At 37.1% G+C, this 20,124-nt stretch overlaps 1 protein-coding gene across 1 annotated transcript in view; it reads left to right on the forward strand.

Annotated features, from left to right (window-relative positions):
• CALCR (calcitonin receptor) overlaps positions 1-20,124 on the forward strand; it is a 92,189-nt gene that overhangs the window by 65,885 nt on the left and 6,180 nt on the right. The window contains exons 8-13 of the mRNA XM_090287850.1: positions 4,555-4,681; positions 11,927-12,080; positions 14,369-14,429; positions 14,514-14,580; positions 16,912-17,130; positions 19,373-19,414. Coding sequence (XP_090143976.1) covers positions 4,555-4,681; positions 11,927-12,080; positions 14,369-14,429; positions 14,514-14,580; positions 16,912-17,130; positions 19,373-19,414 — 670 coding nt within the window. The remainder of the gene's footprint in view (positions 1-4,554; positions 4,682-11,926; positions 12,081-14,368; positions 14,430-14,513; positions 14,581-16,911; positions 17,131-19,372; positions 19,415-20,124) is intronic.

The following is a 20,124-nucleotide window of genomic DNA, read 5'->3' on the forward strand; positions in this document are numbered from 1 at the left end:
TAAACCAAGAGGAGAAGCATCTGTAAACCCACCCTTAACACAACTATTATTATTTTTTATTTTCATCTTTATCTATATTGTATATCATAATTATATATTATATTATGTCTGTATCTTATGTAGTCAAGATTCTTATATTGATCTAGCAATATTACTGAAGAGCAATTTTTTGTTAACTGAATAGCAAATAATAACAGAGAGTGAGCTCCTTCCATACATAATTTAACAGGAGAAAGACATAAACAAAGCAACAAGACATGAGGGATTAATTACTAGAATTACAATAAAAGGGTATTTTCGATTACAATGAGTAGTCTACAGTAAAGTAAACACATAACATGATTAATCTTAGAATATCTGTTCATTTTTCCACTGCTCTTGACCATGGTAAATAAATATATCACCATGACTCTCATGTGACTTTGATTTAAAAACTGTCACTTCCATGTGCATGAATAAAAGTTTGTTCCTCCACCAAAAAAAATTAAAAAATAAAAATAGAAATCTGTCACTAAAAGTCTATTGTTTAAAAAAATTTAATATAAGCAAAGAAAACTGAAAGCAAAAGTCCCAAATTTATAATGGTGCAAATAATAAATGTATTTGGGACTCTAAAGATTAAAAATGTCAAGGAGGCATTTCTTAGTTTTTATTTCTCCAGCACTTAAATAAGTATCGATTAAGGTGTAAGAGACAAAGCAGCAAAGAAAAATTGTTCTAACAGTCATTTGTATATTAAGCCAGTGAAAATGCGTGTTTAAGAGTGCAGCACATATGGACAAAGTAAAATATTTCTCAACTCCAATTAGTCCCAAGTCAAAATCAATCTGGTCAAATCCTTGAGATCATATTTGGGAATAGATTATCTAGAAACTATCTGATTTTATTCTACTGACTCAATTGCAAGACCCTACCAAACAATTTAAATCCTGGTAGAAAAAACAAGTCTTCTTGATTTATAATCTGAATGTAATAATGGGAAGACATGAAATAGCTGGTTCTCCAGAGCACACACAACAAGAAACAAATAGGATATGAAAAACACACATGCTATGATACTAAATATTCCAATTCAAAAGAAGTTATATCAGATTTTTATACATGTTCTTAATCTTATCTTAAACTTACCCAAACTAAAAATATCAAGGGCACCATTTTCTTAAGATTAAAGTGTGTTTCTAATCCTTCACATTTTTCTTTACATTCGCATTTCAGAAATATTAAAAGTGATTGTGAAAAATGAAAGGTAATTCTGATCTATCACTGGATTTTATCTTTTAATTAACAGCATTTTCCCAAAGTTTTCAAATACTCAACATCACCCTTATGGTCTTTACTGCACATTACACTGGAAGGTTTTATGATTTATGTACTTAAATAGCATTGTCTATGTGAAACCTGAGCAAAGAATAATCATCACTTCTTTGAATAATTCTACATTCTCAAGGTTGAATTATTTTGCAAAATTCAAACAATCAATTTTATAAAACTTTCATGAAAGCAAAATGAAAAGTTACACCTTGCTCTGCTTCTTACACCCAATGCCCCATTCATAGTCATCTCATTGAAATATTGCTCTAAAGTCACAAAATGAGCCTAATAGGCCTATAAAAAGGCATAATCCTGTACGAGTCCTCCTCAAACCTAAGATATCAGACTGACTTGTGCAGTCTGCAAAACTTAAGGCAAAAGTTAAATGTTTTCTATGCAACTAAAAGCTTTCAAAAAGCATACACATACATACATAGTGTATGAATAACTTAAAACAGATTTTTTAGTGTGGAAGATTTGCACCAGGTAAACTAAAACCATGAAAGTGACATTTCACTTTAGCCTTAAAATATGACATCTTGAGATTCTCACTAAAGTAGATCATTATCTCTTCATATTTGAGTGACACCTTGATTGGGCCAAGACAGAAATAGATTATGTTGCCTTATCCTCCCTCTGTTGGAGAATCTATAGTGCTTATGGTTCCTTGTCACTCTGTCCATCTAAATACCTATTTTTTAATCAAGAGAAATGAATCAGCTAACATCGGGTTTGTGCTATTTCCACTTCAAGACACTTCATATCTGACAGGAAAATGTTGTCAGCTTCTCTCATGTTCATTCAAGCAACAAGAATTTATGTTGAGAACAATTACACATGGAATTACTTTAGTTAAATTCAGCTAATCCTCTTCAGCATTCTACACCTCCTTCAGAACAGTTATACTGAGAGTAAACAAACAATGACACAGTATATAATGTCCCTAAAAGCAGAAGCTGTCCCTTTTGTTCAACTATATATCCCTAGCATCTACCAGAGGGTCTGAATTCTAGTAGGTACACTGCAATATATGTTGAATTATTGAATGAATTTTAATAAATTTAAAATACCTTTAAGTCATTTCAAAAAGGTCAGTGTTATCAAGTAGGTGTAATAAAATTTTAAAAACTTAATTAGCAGAAATTATATTGAAACCTTCAAGAAACAGAAACGCATATATTAGTCATATTATTCCTTTGGAGCCTGACAGTTTATCCAGCTTTAAATCATCACTTTCTCATTATTTACAGTACTATATATAGTTTTTAGCCAATAGGATAATGTCCACTATTAGTTAGTTAATACCAGTGTTAAGAATTTGGCAAATGTTCAGTATGAAACAAAGTGTAAGCCGTGAGATCATCTACCTTTAATGTATAATAATTCTCTGATGTACTGGAAAACTATTTAGTGGTCACAGTTCGAAGAATAAAATTGCTCTTATAGTTTTTGATTCAAAAAATGACTCCTAACCCTACAATGTATCGGACAGTGTTCTAGATGCACAAAGAAAACTGCTTTAGCACTTTCACTCTAGTGAGAGAAAGGAGAAAAAAACAGGCAATAAACAAATATATGATATGTCAGGAGGGGAGAAGAAAAATAAAACAGGGATACCAGGGCTTGAGAGTAACCAAGATGTGGAGGAAGTGTATTTTATTCAGGGTGATTCTGGCTTACATAGGATATTGAACATTAACAAGTCCTTAAAGTCAATGTAGGTCAGCAGATTATTGAACTCTACCTGATCGAAAGAAAACTAGGCATGAGAACAGCAGTGCTGTGTGATGCATTTGTCCACACTCCTTAACGCTACATAATGTCAACTGTCATCGCATAAGCCAGGCTGAATCCAATAATAAGACCTCAGCTATTTGCCTCCCAGTGAGAAGAATTATAAAATGCTAAGAGAGAGAGAGAGAGAGAGAGAGAGAGAGAGAGCTCTAAACCCCATTCTGCATTCTACCCTTGATCAACAAGTTACAAATTTTAAAATATTCTGTATTAGCATTCACTAATGCTTGTGCTTCCTGAAAAGTTGAAAAATGCAGCTATAATAATTTTAAAATGCTCTAACACATCCCCTCATTACTTAAACTTACTTTTTACTACAGATAATTGAAAATTCATTTTATTTTGATTTGGAAATATAGGAAAAGCATTGTAAGTAAACCTAGACCATTCTCATGTTTCATCTTTCCTCAGAATTTTCTTTGCAAAATTCCTAGGATTCTAACTTTATTCCGTGAAAAAAATGTTTAGGAATAATTACTATAATTAATCTTTAGCATCATTAACTGAATGCCTTAAGTTTTTACATGATGCTAAACATTTTTTAGCTGGATCAAATATGGTATATAAAAGGTTTTTATCTAAGATAATCGTTCCAATTTTGTTAGAGCCATTTTATGGGCTCTCTTTATTTGCATCAGATAGTGAAATAGGATATCTATGCTAATGAACATTCACACAAATACATATTACAAGTTCATGAAGTGGAGAAAAAAAGCAATAAAAAAAATATCCAACAAATTGCTTAGCACCCAAAGGTGGGGAATGGCTATGCCAACGAGGATCAGTATCATCCAAACCACAACATGCCTCATGAGATCAAATTTGAGTGTATTTAAAATTCTTTGCCTGTGTCTGAGCTCCACCATCAGGAGGATGTGGAAAGTAGGAACCACAAAGTTGATTCCGGTTGGAATACAAGAAATAAAAAGCTGTTAGAGAGATGTCAGAAGAGAAGGATGACAGGAGACTTAATAAAGCCTGTACATGTAATGGGTCAAGGACATGGATTCAATACTTAGTCACAGGCCACCTTGGTTCAGGCTTCATGCCCTGTTATTCCATTTGCGACACAATTTCTGCCTGGTTACATCAATAGGGAGTCAACTTTTCATCTGAAGCACACTCCAAATCGTAATGGTTTCACTTGTAAGAGTCCTCTTCTCAATTAACTTCATGACATTTATTATCATTAAAAGTGGTTTTGTCATGCACCCTTTCACTTATTGTACAAAATTACCTGAGGATTGAAAACCATGAGCTACCGTGACTAGAAAACCGTTTTTAAACATCAGACAGAAAAGTGCAATAAGCCAGATAGATGGGACCTGCCTCACTTATTTCAATGTTTTCTCAACTATTGCTAAAGGAAATATTAAAAATATTGCCAATTTTTCCCCCCAGGTATGTCAACCTTTTGGCACTGATTAATGCTATTACTTTTTCTTCCAGGAGCCTTAGCTGCCAGAGGGTAACTATGCATAAGCACATGTTTCTGACTTACATTCTGAATTCCATTACTATTCTCATCCACCTGATTCAAGTGGTGCCCAACGAAGAGCTCGTGAACATGGATCCGGTGAGCACTGCCCTATTTATATGTAATTTTACTTTTAAAGATATAGTATTTGCAAACAGTGAACATGGTGTTATTGTTTGATTTAAGCAGCTTTTTACATGTGCAATCATATTTAGTTTTACAGTTGAGTTTTACATTAAGCCAGGCATATCATTTCTATGCAGTTATTGGAATAATTGGTGTACGCTATAGTAAAGGGCTGGGAATATTTCAGTCGTACCCAAATAAGAATTATGCAATCAATTAGGAGTTTTCACTATGAATTGAAAATTTATTTGCCTCTGTGGGAAGTTTATCGAGCACACCTTGTGAACATAGACAATACTAGGTATAGTAGGGCAATGCTTCCCCAGTGGCCCTATGTGTCACTTAATGGGTGACAAATGTGCCTAAATATTAATCCCCTCAGCATTCTGGCATCAGGCTGGGCTTGGGCCAGTCACTTCAGCTATAAATAACTATGCATTGACTCTAGTAAGCCATCTAAATATTAATCATATTCTGTATCTACATGACTTAAAAAAATGTTTAATTACCCCTAGTTCACTTACTCTCATCTCCCATCTCTGCTGATGGTCCCCCTTAACTGAGCTCAACCAGAAACCACAGGGCAAAGAAGCCCTGAAGGAGATGTTTGGATCTGTTTCTCTGTGCCCAGGGCAGAGGGAGCAGGGTGGAGACTGCATTTCAAACAGCCGAGGGATTTCAGTTTTGTTCCTCTGCTTGACTGTGTTACGCGAGCATCTGTAGATAGCATCATCTTTCAAAACAGGCATTTGACAGCTCTGCCAACCCAATGACAAAAATGCGTGAAATCTGCCCAGAGCATGCATCCTGTGTGACAGTGGCATGGCATGGGAAAGCAGCTTAATTTGGCTTCTAATGGATGCACGGTGTTAATAATTTTTGCAGTGTAAATATATCCAAAAAGGAATTGTGATCTATCTTCTAAAGCCATGGCATCTGTTATCTGAGACAAAGTCCTATCTTACCTGTAGAATGAGATCCAGTGGGTTTATCTTGATGAGTTTTCTTTGTTAATGTCAACTGATTTTAATGAAAGTAATCTCATTTCATTTAATTCTTGTAAGATCCCAGTGGGTAGGTATTATCTTCATTATTAGCTGAGTAAACTGAGGCACAGTAAAGGCTCATGTCCTCTGTACTGTAGGTAGTTGGGGATGGGATTTAGACCCAGACTTGCCTCACACAGAAGTCCATCCTCTTTCTTCTGTACTACATGGTGCTTCTGATTGCCTTATTTATTTCCTTAGGAAGATGTGTTCTTAAAGAAATGGGTTCAGCCATTGCAAAGTAATGACTGTCTATAACCGGACATGGATACTACATTTCATTAGGGAAGTTGATCCCCACTAAGTTTAAAACAAATGTAGAAGCAATTAACTAAGCATCCCTCAACAGAAAAGATTCAAATTTTGGGTTTCCCATTTCTCATTAAGTGTGGAAACCCAGAGAAAGTTATTTATTGTCTCTACAAAGTAGGCCAGGAAATGGCAATTCAATCACTAAATAATCAGCCCTGGAAGTAGTGCTCCATCACATTATGCACTGTTGTAAATTCTTGAATAGACTCTTATCTCCCTCGTGGGGTCTCACACCCACATGTCACAGCACCATCCCACTCCTGGCTGTTAGTGTGAAGGGGGCTTCTCATCCATTGTGAAATCATGCTAAATCTGTTATCTTCCTGAAATAGTCTAAGTTCAGGGTTTTTCTGAGTTCGCCATTGAATTATAGAAGTCATTTAACCTTATCTATCAAATGAAAATAATAAATACCACCCACATTTTCCCAAGGGATTGTCTTGGAATTCAAAAAAAAAAAAAGCATAAAGTTTTTAAAAATTCCAAAGGGCATAATATTGTAAGCAAGCGTTGTTACTAACCCTTGCCTTGTGGCTAATTCCCTGGGTCTTTATACAAGGCTTTCCCAAGCAATATGTTACTCTAGTCATTGCTCTTAGTGGTCTCACGATTATCATCACTGGATATTCCCACTTTCATAGGATACATTGAGTCAGACATGCCTTTATGCTCCACAGTCACTGCACTCAGGCCGCCTCCAAGCCACCAACAAGCTAGCCAGCTTTGCCTTTCTACTCTCCTATTGCCTAGACATCTTTCATGCACCTGGTAAGCAGGTCCCTAGGGACCTGGCTCAGCCACAGTGCCCTGGTTTCCTGGGGGAATGTGAAGTGTGAGGATAGGGGAGCCAGAGAAATATATAGGACGCTTTCTTCTGGATATGGAGGAGCTTGAAAAACAGGAAAGAAGCTTATCTTTATGACATGACTAGCTCTTGATTCTCTAAAATCAAAATACTGCAAAGCCAAAAGACTTGTTCTTTTTAGCCATGCAAAAACAAACTTCCTAGAGGAAAAAAAATAACCTGTAAAACACTGGAAAGGTAGGATTTAATCCAATCAATCTAGTGTGTTTTGAGTGCCCAACACTTAAATTTTTGTCTTCGAGATTAACTAAATTCATAACATTTTGCAAAAATATCTGTATATGGCTAGGAACATACCAGGCAACTACGCACATGGGGTTCGGTCATTTGTTTACCTATTTCAAGTGTGTGTGTGTGTGTGTGTGTGTGTGTGTGTGTGTGTGATGCAAAACAAAGGAACAAAAAGTCTGTATGCCTGAAAAAGAAGTCTCTTTTCCTCTGAGGATAGACAATATGAGAAAAGCCACCAATAGCAAGCCACTTACACTGGTAAACAGGGAGTGTCGTAATGTACAAATGCACTGTGCCCACTTTCACATTTCCAAATGTCTGTTTCCTCCATGAGACAGAATTGGGAAACAGGTGCCTCTCAACAAATACATATAAATGGTATAGGCTAAAAAACAAATGAGTACAATGACAAACATTAATTCATGTTTGTAAACTGTGAAGCATACACTTGACCCAAAAGAAAAAAAAAATTGGTCATTTGTTTTTAGTACTTTCTGTCTTTGAACATAGGCATTGTTTTCCAGTGAAATTTTATTAAATTGCTATCTAACCCTCCATATACAAACAACAAAGGACTAGTCTCTCTAGGCAAACAAAATTAGTTCAAGAAAGGGCAGAAAAGAATGCTCAAGTAGACATGTCTTATATGTTTACACTCTTGAAACTCCTTATTTATTATTTTCAAGGGGGACACAAGTCTTGAAATTTATGTTGTATCTTGCCTTACAATGAATATCCTGCTATAACTGTACTCACAGAAGCCCAATTTGTTGAGTATCTTTTCCCATTCAAAAGAATGTTAAAGTGAATTGCAGTTGAAACTATAAATTTAGGCATCAAGAAAGAAGAAATTTTTCCTGTTGTAATATATTTGAATATACAGAGGATAAACAAGAACTAGCAAAGCCTTAGCTAGGAAAATTCCATCTTTCCTAGGAGTAAAGTTCTCCACCTCTAAAAAGACAGACCAAGTAGCATCCAAACAGTGAGAATCATGTCATCAATATATTACTAAGTCACATGCAAAATTACATATTTTAAATTTGTACTTTAAATGTATTATTTGAAATATTGTATTTTTCTTAAAAAACTGACATTTCAGAAAACATTAGGTTAAAGTTCTACATAGCCCAGAAGAGTGGAGACAGCAATGGAAAGCAGAAAAAGAGACCAAAAAAAGCACAAACACTTTTTAGAAAGGAAAGTTATTGGACATTGTCAGTCTACAAATATTAATTGAAATTGTAACTAACGTGAAAAACCATAACCACGGTCACCAATTAAAGAAAAACATGCCTATTAGCAGTTTGTCTATCTGTGATTCAGACATATGTCTACTTTAAACAAACAGAATATATAGTTTTTAAAGACACTTTGTCTCCTAAGCAAAATAAAGATAGAATTGGGGGGGGGGGTTGTTTTTGTTTTTGTTTTTCATTTTGACCCAATTTTCTAGTCACTAATTCAGCAGTCGAAAGGCAAAAAGATATTCTTTCCCAGTGCCCATGGGAATATATTTACAAAAGAAAATTATTTCTTCTAAAAGGAGATAGCACTATCCCAAATGTTGTCTCACTACTTCTATTAGAGTTTATTTTGTTAGGGGTAAAATAAAAGTGTTCTCACTCCTCAGTGAGGAATCCCTAGGGGATCCTTTCTCTTCCCTTGGAAGTTTCTTTGGTTAAGCAGATTCTCTCCTGTAAAACCAAGTGTGAGAATGTTATTCTTTCACATTCTTTTTTATAAAGTTAAACTCAGAATAACTCATGGCATAAATATGGACTGAATAGATCCTCAGTTTATTGAGTGATGTGAAAATTGCCTGTTGTCATCTGTGTCATTGAAGCCTTTCATTTCCATGATATCTTAAGTTTCATTTTTAAAAAATCTATCTGCTTATTTCTTCACATAGAGAGTAAGGAAGCAGAATTAAAAGTATTGTTCTTGCTGCTTCTAAAGGAAGCTGGTGGCATACTTGTCATTTTTCTGGAAAGAAATGTCTCTGAACTTTTTATCTGGGCCTGAAAGGGACAATACAGGGAGATTATTAGTTTTTACTGGGAATCTGAACACTTTGCACCTCAAAAGACGAAACAACCTTGTCACATTTTCTGTAGTCTCCTGTGTAAGTAAAGTCAAATGAGCCCCAAGTTCTGAAAAACAAAGTGCATTTCCTCTAATTCACATTTGTTCAGGACACATGAGTGACCAAACTCTGTCAGAACTTTGTCCCAGTCAAAGGAAGATCAGCTCAGAACGGATGCTTAGGACTGAGGCACGAGGGAGCCATGAAACCCAGGGCAGAGAGTGGACTCCTCCTGCCCGACTCAGGGGAGGCAGGTGAAGGGAGAGAATAGGAATGTGAGGGACAGGACAGGACAGGGACAGCAGAATTGTTGAGGCATGAGATCAATGACAGGTAAAACTAGATTGGAATTATCCATTTGGTACCTATGGAATTAGAAGTAGAATGGAATTGAAAAAGTATGACAGATTTGAGGGACAATGCAGAGAGCACAATGCCAAAATGTGGTCATGGGATGAAGTATCATGACCTGCTCTGGTCATTGATGCTATGTCATGTTACTTAAATGTCAAAACCAATAAATGATATTTCAACCAAGATTCGATGGTGCAGAAAAATATAGAGGATTTCTTTATTTTTTAAAAATAATATTACTTAAAACTGACCACTTTCCCATATGGATTTGAAAGAATTTATTTCTAAAATGGCTACAGATATCAACCCAACTTCCAGTTTCCCATATCTGGTCAATCTAAGTGATACCTCTTCCCAGGAAAGCAGTGGCTCACAAATGCCATCTGCAGCATGGTTTACACAGCGAGAGTTCATCTCAGCATTTGCTGCTAGCTTCCCTGCTTTGATGAGGCTATCATGAATTTAGTGCAGAAATTCTCATAAATTTGTTTTCATTCTCAAAAAGCTTCCAGTTGAGATACAAGGAGTTTTGGACACTCCTTGGGGGAACGTTGGTTCATTGCTAGAACCAGCTACAGAACAACAGTCAAGTTGATATTTGTTGTGCTTTGCTGGATTGCTCCAAATACTGCAGCGTTGTTCTTGCTGAGCTCTAGGATCTCTAATCCCAGCTCTCCTACTTCCTTACAGTTTATTCTGTAATCTTGAGCATGTTCCTTAACCTCATTGTGCCTCACTTTGCTAATGTGTAAAAGAGAGATAATAATAGCACCTTCCTCGTAGACTTGTTTATGAGGATTAAATAAACCAATACACCTCAAATCCACAAAACAGGGTCTGGCATATAACAACTCTCAATTGTTAACTATTATTATTTCTATTATAGTTGTTGCCATTATCATTAGCCATGGCCATTTTTTAAACTGTGACACCCAGTTTAATTTCTGTATTACACAGTATAAGAGAGGGAGAAACTCAGAGCATTTGTAAAATATTGTTTCAATCCAAAAGGGACTAAGTGTAAAAGCAGATAATACTCAGAGGTTTGTAAATCACAAATAATCAAAAGGGCTGTGGTCTGATAATATAAAACTAAATCAGTCATGTTTGCAAATCCCCAGAGAAGAGTGATATAATATGTTCATTACAACATATAGAGAAGTACCCTTGAGCAAAGCAAGCTATTAATTTTTATTTCCCTGCTGCACTGCTAACATACTTTTTTCCCTCATGTGTGTATCCTGCTTTTCAGCTGACATTAGTTTTGTTTGCTGAACATTTCCAGAATGCTTTCTTTCTCACTTTCTGGATCATCTTCCAATGTACTTATTTCAGGTGGGACATTTTTCTCCAGTGCTTCCCCCACCTCACCCCAAACACACCAAATCACGACTACAGTTCTACAGATTCAGGTTCATTTTCTCTAAGTCTTTATCAGAAATCAGCTCAGGATTGCATGACTGACTCAATTTAATTGAAAATGTTATACCTTTAGATTCCTCTGGAGAAAGTTCAGTACTTCCCTACAAAGTTAGTTAATGCTGACTTTCTTGCTGGAGGATTTTTCTCCTTCAATCAGCTAGCCTTGAAGAATGTACAAGCTGACAGTTTTCAAGTTGACAGCTGAGACTTTTTGCCCCTTAGTTTATCAACTGCACTAACATCTTGACATAAAGTTCTATGATTTCTCCTCATGAGGTTTTAGTACACACGTGAATCAAAGTCAGGATGTTTCCCATTGCATTATGACTCTACTGGAAGAGGAAGCTTATGCTCTTTGATGGTTAGGACTATCAGCACTAGAAGGCCAGCAAGTAACCAAAACAAGGTTCAGCAAAGCTCCTGGATCATATGTGACAAATTTATCACCTGGTTATCTCCTCTTTGAGGCTAATGAGATATCACCAACAAATCCGTGAACTTCAGGAGCAGCATTAACAATTTCTGGGTCATTTTCCTCATTGGCCATAGGAAAGGAGCTACCCAAGTCATGTGACAAATCCTTGGTTGCTCTAAAGAAATATAGTTCTCAGATTCATTGCAGAAAAATGAACTTCTATGTCAGTCACCAGAATGTAATAGGAAAAGACATTTAAGGGACTAGGCTTCCATCCCCCTAAGTGCCTGTTTATATGCAGTACTAACAACCTACGCACTGTCGCTCTGATTTGTGGATACAGAGGGTGGCATGTGTTAACAGATGCTTGGGGAGGCTGAACACAGGCTGAATGCAGGTACTTTGGTTCATTTTCAAACTTACCCTCTGTTGACTGTCAGATCCTTGCCTGTGTCTTCCACTGAATATCTCCATTTCTTTCTGACAGCTGATCTGCAAGGTTTTGCATTTCATCAACCACTACATGATGTCATGCAATTATTTCTGGATGCTCTGTGAAGGGATCTATCTTCACACACTCATTGTGGTGGCCGTGTTCACTGAGAAACAACGCATGATATGGTATTATCTCTTGGGCTGGGGTATGTATTTCCTCCAACTGAGTTTGAGTCACTTTCACCTCTCTCTGTATGTTTGCAATCTTCTTCTAGTCTTGGTCTCAGAGAACAATCAGGGGCCTCGGTCCTCTGAGGAATGATGAGACACATGCTGGCAGGAGTTCCATCTCCAAGAGAGCTTGGTAGAAGCCCTTTAACAAGTTTATACAGACTGTGGTGAACAGGGGGTGGGGTGTGAAGGTGGAGAGATATGATTATGAATGTCTTCAGGTAACTCAGCTATTGGATGGAAAGAAAACATACTCTGATTGAGAAAAAAAACAGATTAGGCCCCTTTCCATTTTATTTATCACCTGTCTGTAGAGCAAAAGAGAATTTCATAATTTGAATTCTGTATGTCCTCCACCCTGACCCCATATCCCTTCCTCAAGAACATTTCCTTTTGTCAATCCATCAGCAGGATTCCTCCAATGAAATGTCAAGAAGTAGAGTCTAGATGAGCAATAGTTATAACTAAATGGGCCTCCAAATAGAGCCTGTCTGGCATCATAGCACATGGCAATAGCTTTGAAAAACTTATGGCTATATTGCTTAAGCTGTGACTGCTTCTTGTAGACAAACTAAGGTAGGGTTCTGAGGTCCATGAGGTCCCTAGAATTGCTTCCCTTCCTCCAGTAGTTGATCCCTTATGAGTCTACATTGGGTCTGCTTACTGGTCAATTTCTCTCAAATTGAAGCAACTTCAAATAATGAAGTTTAATTCTCAGAAAAATGGTTTATTTCACAACACTTTTTAGATTGATTCTTTGCCTTGCTGGATCTCCTCCTGTTATAAATCAAAGACAAAAACTCCCACCATGGACTTTTACAATGAGCAAAAAGAATTTATCTACTCCCCCTAGAAAATCTGAGGAACAAAGTACTATTCTTCCCCTCATCACCTTCAATAGGAAGGAAGGGTTGTTATGGCTCTCAGGGTCTGGAGGGAGAAGAGGAAGAGGAAAGAAAAAGTGAAGTGCAGAAAAAAGAGGTATCCTGTCTAGAGAAAGGCCAAGGGCCTTAGAAATTAGCAGATATAGACTCTATACTCCTTTATATTACATAAGAAACACATTTTTCCTTCCTACAAAATGAGGTGGAGTGAGATCTCCATATGCCTCTCTGTTGTCTAATTGAAAGTATGTATTTCAGAATAAATTCAGAGAATGAATTTCTCCAAACCCTAGAGGGGAAATAGTATAATAGAACTGTTGTCGATACAACACAATTATGTTCTATGTAAATGGTCAAACTCAAAATACTTTCAGATCAAACATTTAATTGATCATCCTATTGAATTATATGCTTCAAGGGTTTAGAAGGTGAAGTTACTCTCTGGTGAAAACGCAATATTTTCAGGCATTCTCTTTTTTGCCTGTAATTCTCAGAAAATCAAAGTGTGTAGGTCTAATTCACTTCTGAGACACATTTTTTAACCTGATGAAATTTAAACTCATTCTACAAATCCCTCAACCAAATTAAACAATGTTGTATTGCACATAAGTACATCTGAGAAAAAAGACTTTTTTTTCTACAAGAATCACAACTTTTCTCTAGAGTAGCTGTATGGAATGAAAATTTATTTTAAGATAGATGTATCCTGACAGGATGCACTGCCAGTAACTATTTTCATTATTGTTTATAAATTCAAAGTTGTTTTCACTAGCACTTCAAATGTAGACAGGGAAGTCAATACTAAGCTACCTTAATAAAGGTTCTGCAGCCAGAACTTACACTAGCTACTCTGACGTGTTCTTATTGAAAGAGAACAGAATCAATGCATATGATATAGACAAGAAAAACAAAAAGCCAAGATGATATACTGCAAACAACAACAAGGTGTTTGGAGCAGACAATCCCTTCCATATGGTGTCCCAGGTCACTTCCCCCCAGGTGGCCCCAACTTCTTTCCATAAGACAGCTCAGTTCATGCACAATGAAAAGCTTTCTGGTCTACAGTCATCATCATCACATCATCAAGACATAACAACAGTATAGTAGTCGTACTGAGAGTAATAATATACCTACCATGCTGGATAATTTGTAAGAGACCTTTAATTATTTGAGAGTTCTTAACCAAACTCTGAAAGCACATGATGTTCTAACCAAGAACATTTCTACCTGGTTTTACCAAAGATCATTTGTGCAAAAACATCAGGGAGAGATATTAAATTTGCCATTTTTTTTCAAGTGAACCATCGTTTCCCATGCAACTGTAGTTATAGCTTATGACCAAGGAGCCAGGTGTAATGTGTACTTTTTCACATTTTTAGGGTTCCCAATGGTGCCAACCATTATCCACGCTGTTACCAGGACACTGTACTTCAATGACAAGTAAGCACTGTGGTGGTTTTTAGTTAACATTTGTAAATGAAATGCATTTGTACTAACGTATTCTCCCTGCCCCCTTTTTTTCAGCTGCTGGCTAAGTGCGGAAACCTACTTGCTTTACATCATCCACGGCCCTGTCATGGCAGCATTAGTGGTGAGAACTGCTTTTAAAATCCATTATTAACAGTCCCATTGCTGGAGATTTCTTTGGAGATGCCTCTATATAGCATATACATTATAACTTTCACATGATGCTACTTTAGTGATAATCTATAATAAGACAAACAATTTGATTTGAGAGTCTTCGAGTGAAAAAATTATTTTTATTTAATAAAATTGAGGGGGTATATAAGCTCATTTCTATACACCCTACAACGATGATATGTAATAGTTTTTTCAACAATGCTATGACTAAATTCTCCTAGTCAAAAGTAAATAGCAAGTGTTTGAGGAATGATAAAGGTGTTGCTGATAAGAAAGTGAAAGACCACAAGGTCCCCCTCCACTCTTTTCCCTGGGTTCTGCCAAAAAAAACTATCTTGCACTTTATCTTTGATACATGAGCCAACATACTAACTACCAATGATCATGCATTTAAAGTATTTCATGCAATTCACATACATTGCCACGCTGTTTTTAACAGCAGCCCTTGAAGGTAGATACATCATCAGGACAACTAACTAGACCCAAAGATACAAATAAACTCACCCAAAATCACATGATTAGCAAGAAGTATAAACTCACCCAAAATCACATGAGTAACAAGAAGTTGGGTTAGGGGAGAACATGACTATGTGAATCTATGCCCAAGCTCTTTATTTACACTCATGGTTCACTATGTGCTAGCCAGCATCAAAACCATCAAGTTTAACATTTAGATATTATTTATTTTCTCACTAATCACAATGTTTTGTTGAAATAAGTGTGAGAAAAATAAAAACAGTCTGAGGCACAGACCATATTCTTCTCCTTAATTGAAGAAGCATTATTTGTAACTGATCAAATTGGATTATCATCCAGACCATCTTCTAACTTTCCTGGTCTTTCTAATGCAAATTCTACTCCTTTTGCCCATTTCCTGTATAGTGACATACCTACTAGACCAACTGTCCTCACAAGGACATACTGATGTGGGTCTTCAATACTTACAATGCCCCACAAGGATCCAATTATTACTAAAGGTCTCTTTTCTTGAAATTTTTGGGCAATAACACTTATTTCAGGTAGGGAAATCATTCTAATTATTTTTTTAATTATCAGTTAAATTCTAAAAACACTTTGGTTCAAAACTATCCTCATAGCCAAAGTAGTGGTGCCTTACCAGAATGGCTAATATGAAAAAGAGTCACCATACCAAGAGCTGGCAAGGTGAAGAGCAACTGGAATTCTCATATAGTGCTAGAGGGAATGTAAAATAAAGCCACCTCTTTGAAAAACATTTGACAGTTTCTTATAAAGTTAAACATATATGTACTATATGAACAGGGAATTCACTCCTGGGTACTATTTCTAGAGAAGTGAAAACACATTCTATACAAAGACTTGTATACAAATATTCACAGCATGTTTATTCACAATAGTGAAATTGTGGGAACCGTTCTATTTCCATCAGAAGGAAAGTGAAGAAACAAATAATGTGTATTATTCATGTAACAGGGTACTACTCGGCAATAAAAATGAGTAAAACACTAATATACACAACATGGATCAATCTCACAGATAGTATATTAAACCAAAAAAAGCCAAGCACAAAAGAGTACACACTATATAATACTCCTCGTTCTGTGGTCATAGAAATGAGTGGTTGCTAAAGGTGGGATGTGGTGGTTGTTGACTATAAAGAGGCAGGAGAGAACTTTCTGAGGTGATGAAAATGTTCTTTTCTTGTTGGGGGCAGTTGTTACATGGTGGCATACATTTGTCTAAAATTCTTGAACATAAATTTAAAATCTTCTTTTTACTGAACATACCTTATACCTTTATGAATTTATTTTCTTTAGTTATTTTTAAAAAGCAGGCTGGGTTAACTGTCTCCACTGCATAAACTTTATGGATAAAATGTTCAGTCCTCCTTTTACTGTGAATTAAGTAGTCCTTGCTATGGGGAAAATCTTTATAATAAAAAGACAAGAAAGCAAGATCTGAAAGAAAGCAAGATCTAAAATGCTTTCCTTTTGTAAAAGTAAAAATCAAAATAAAGACTGAACACCCTCATTGGAGTCTAAACTAGTGTGTTTATATATACAGGAAAATATATCCTCATTCAAGAAAAAAAAGGTAATGTTAATTCAGGTCTGAAAGGGTGTGGGTTATACAGATGCTCAATGTCCCAGAAATGCTGAGCAAATTGAAGGGCCTTTCAGGCAGTCTCGCATCCTGTGTAGGTGGGCTCCCCAACTAGGTAAAGAAGAACTGAGGAAAGTGGGTGTCCTTCAGTGGTACTGACCTGGATCGTCTGCTCATCCATAACATCATATCCTTGCAGATCAACTTCTTCTTTCTGCTCAACATTGTTCGTGTGCTCGTGAAGAAAATGAAGGAAGCCCAGCAGCCGGATGTGTACATGTACCTGAAGGCGGTGAAGGCCGCTCTGTTCCTGGTGCCCCTGCTGGGAGCCCAGTTTGTCGTCTTTCCCTGGAGACCTAACAACAAGGTGCTTGCCCAAATCTATGACTACCTGATGCACTCTCTGATTCATTTCCAGGTAAGTAAGCCAATGGTGTGTTTATTCCATGACTTGCTCTGCTAGTTGATGCAGGACGAACCATTTCCTGGGGCTCACTGTGATGAGAAGGACCATTTGACCATATGTAACCTGAGAAGGATTCTCACTGCCAGCTTTCCAATTTTTTGAATCTTAAAATTGAAGAAGGAAACAGGGAAGCATGGGCCTGGAGAAACACCTTTATGAGGACAAATATTTCTTCAGGGACTGAACCATCGCACAGTGCTGAGGACAGCACTCCTGTCTCCACACTCCTTTTGACCTTTCCTCCCCATCCCCAGTATTTTGAGGGCAGTATTTTGTTTTATTGAGGGAAGTTTTGAAGAATAACATAACCCATGCCAATCAGTTTCCCAACCTAGTTTACTATCATGCCATGAAAACACGGGACAGAGAAGCAGATGTTTGTATCAGTAAGAAATGCTTCTGCTGGGCCCCATGCTGGAAGCTCTATCCCCCTTAAACTGGAATCTGGTTTTGAATTATTTCATTTGACTGCCTTGACAATGATCAGAGAGGTCAGGAGCTGGAATATCTATCACTTTAGCCATTCCTACAATGTAAGGCAGACCCCTGAGAATGGGTATGGCTGACATTCCCTCATTGTCTAATCAAAACCCACAGATCATTGTTACCCTTTACTAAGTGCTTAATGTGTAACTATTATTATGTCTATCTTACAGATAAGAAAAATAAATTTTCTGGTTAGTGGCAACGTTAGGAAATCTCACTCTAAAGCCCATGTTCTAAAGCAGCGGTTCTCAATCTGTGGGCCTCAACCCCTTTGGGAGTTAAACGACCCTTTCACAGGGGTTGCCTAAGACCATCAGAAAACACATATATAATTACATATTGTTTTTGTGATTAATCACTATGCTTTAATTATGTTCAATTTGTAACAATGAAAATACATCCTGCATATCAGATATTTACATTACGATTCCTAACAGTAGCAAAATTACTGTTATGAAGTAGCAACGAAAATAATTTTATGGTTGGGGGTCACCACAACATGAGGAACTGTATTAAAGAGTCACGGCATTAGGAAGGTTGAGAACCACTGCTCTAAAGGCTTGTAACTTACATCCTCCAAGTCAACAGGCCGAGGCAAAACTGTGAAGAGAATGGGTTTTGTGAAGCATTTTGTTGCTCTTGCTTTCTTGTTAATCCCAGGTCCCTCAGCTAGTCCCACTCAGCCATATTCTCCCTGGTCAGTAATTTGCAGAATCTCCTTTCATAAATAAACATTTAATTAGGTCTGTCGTGAAGTATAATGAATTTGCATGAGCGCCATTCACATCTTCTGCTCTATCACCCCCCTTTGTTAGGGGGATGTCAGGAATCCATCTGTCAGTTCAGTGACTATAAAGGGCAGGGCATCCACGTCTCTTCCCTCTGGGGAAGAATGGAGTGGGCTCTCAGTGGCTTTCCCATGTCTGTCACACAAGACTGAAGAATGGCTGCCCTGTTTCCATTCACTCTACCCTAGATCCAAAGCCCAGTTGAAACCATAGTCCCAGGTATTTTGAAAGCAAGTTGGGGCATGGGAGGGCCTAAATAAGGCAGAGGTGAGTCTGTCACAGGCTCTTAGACCAGAGTTTTGCTGTCTCAGTTATAAACTTCAAAGTAATTTTATTTTCAAATGCTGGAGGTCAAAATTAATAGGGCTAAAAGTAAAGTTTAGGGGTTGTTTTAATAATTTAATCATTGCTTTGGCCATGTCTACAGAGAATTAAAGCGTAAACACAAGGGAACTTCTGAGTAGTGACCAGGAACTCAGAGGTCACTTGGTCCATGTCCTAATTTAAGAGAGGGACTTGGTTGCAGGTACAGTACTGCACTAGTTCACCATGAAGACACAGGGTACACTCAGGTCCACAGCCATGCACTGTGACACTCGTGCTTACAAAAGTTTTCTGTACTAAACTCTATGAGACCTCGGTTTTTAAAAATTTTAAGTACCAAAAATTCTTTTCAAATCCACTCCAATCGGCATATTCTGCTATAAATCTCCATGTTAAAGGCAGCACTTAGATTAACCAGATCGACTATTCTTGTAGTGAAGCACTGGATATGAGTGGTAGTAATGGTTGTTCATTAAGCCTTGAATTGCTATCAGAATAGTAAAATGTTCCTCTCCAGATTGTCTATTTACATTTATGGCTAAACAATGTAATGCACACGAAAGTGACTTCAACTCTGTCTTTCTTCCTCTTCACAGGGATTCTTCGTTGCGGTGATTTACTGCTTCTACAATAGCACCGTAAGCATGCCTTTCGTATGATACCACGACTCATTTATATAAAGCCAGTGCTTTACATTTTCCAAAGGGCCTCTTCATTTAGCCTCACTTCCAGTTTTCCTTGCAGGGTTCTGTGACTAGCAGGTTGTGTTTTCCCACCACTGCAAGCTGAATCTTTTCTATGCTGTATGGTCCAATTGCAGATATTATTTGAACAGGCAGCTAAATTGTGATTTTCTTGGATTGTGCCCTGAACAGCAATAATGAAAGTTATTCTGGATTCCCACAGAGAGGTCATGCCCCATTCCCTTTAAAAGACCCAACTCCTTTTGAGGGCAGAGCCAAAATCCAGCCTATTGGTGCTGGTTCACTGCCTCCTTTTCAGCTGCTTGGTGCTGACGTCACGTCACTTAGTCAACATTTTTGAAAATTACCCTGAAGTCAAGACTCAAAAAGGATTCTCAAATAATTAATATATTATCTTAACATTTAGGTCAGTAAAATCTAGAGATGCTTATGGCCAGTGTTTTCAAGGGTTTTTAGCCAGAGTTCCCTTTCTTCTGATGAAATCCTGCCTGGGAGCCCAGTTTGTAAAACATAAAAATGGAGCCACTTAAATTTGTACCAAAGAACTTCCAGAGCTCCAGGGAACATGATTTGAAATCTCCCTCCTTTTTCGGGTGAGAAATCTAAACTCCAGAAAGATCACATGACTTGCCCAATGTCATAAT

Source organism: Furipterus horrens, unplaced genomic scaffold (genome assembly GCF_987537825.1).
Source record: "Furipterus horrens unplaced genomic scaffold, mFurHor1.1.pri manual_scaffold_9, whole genome shotgun sequence".
Classification (NCBI taxonomy): Eukaryota; Metazoa; Chordata; class Mammalia; order Chiroptera; family Furipteridae; genus Furipterus; species Furipterus horrens.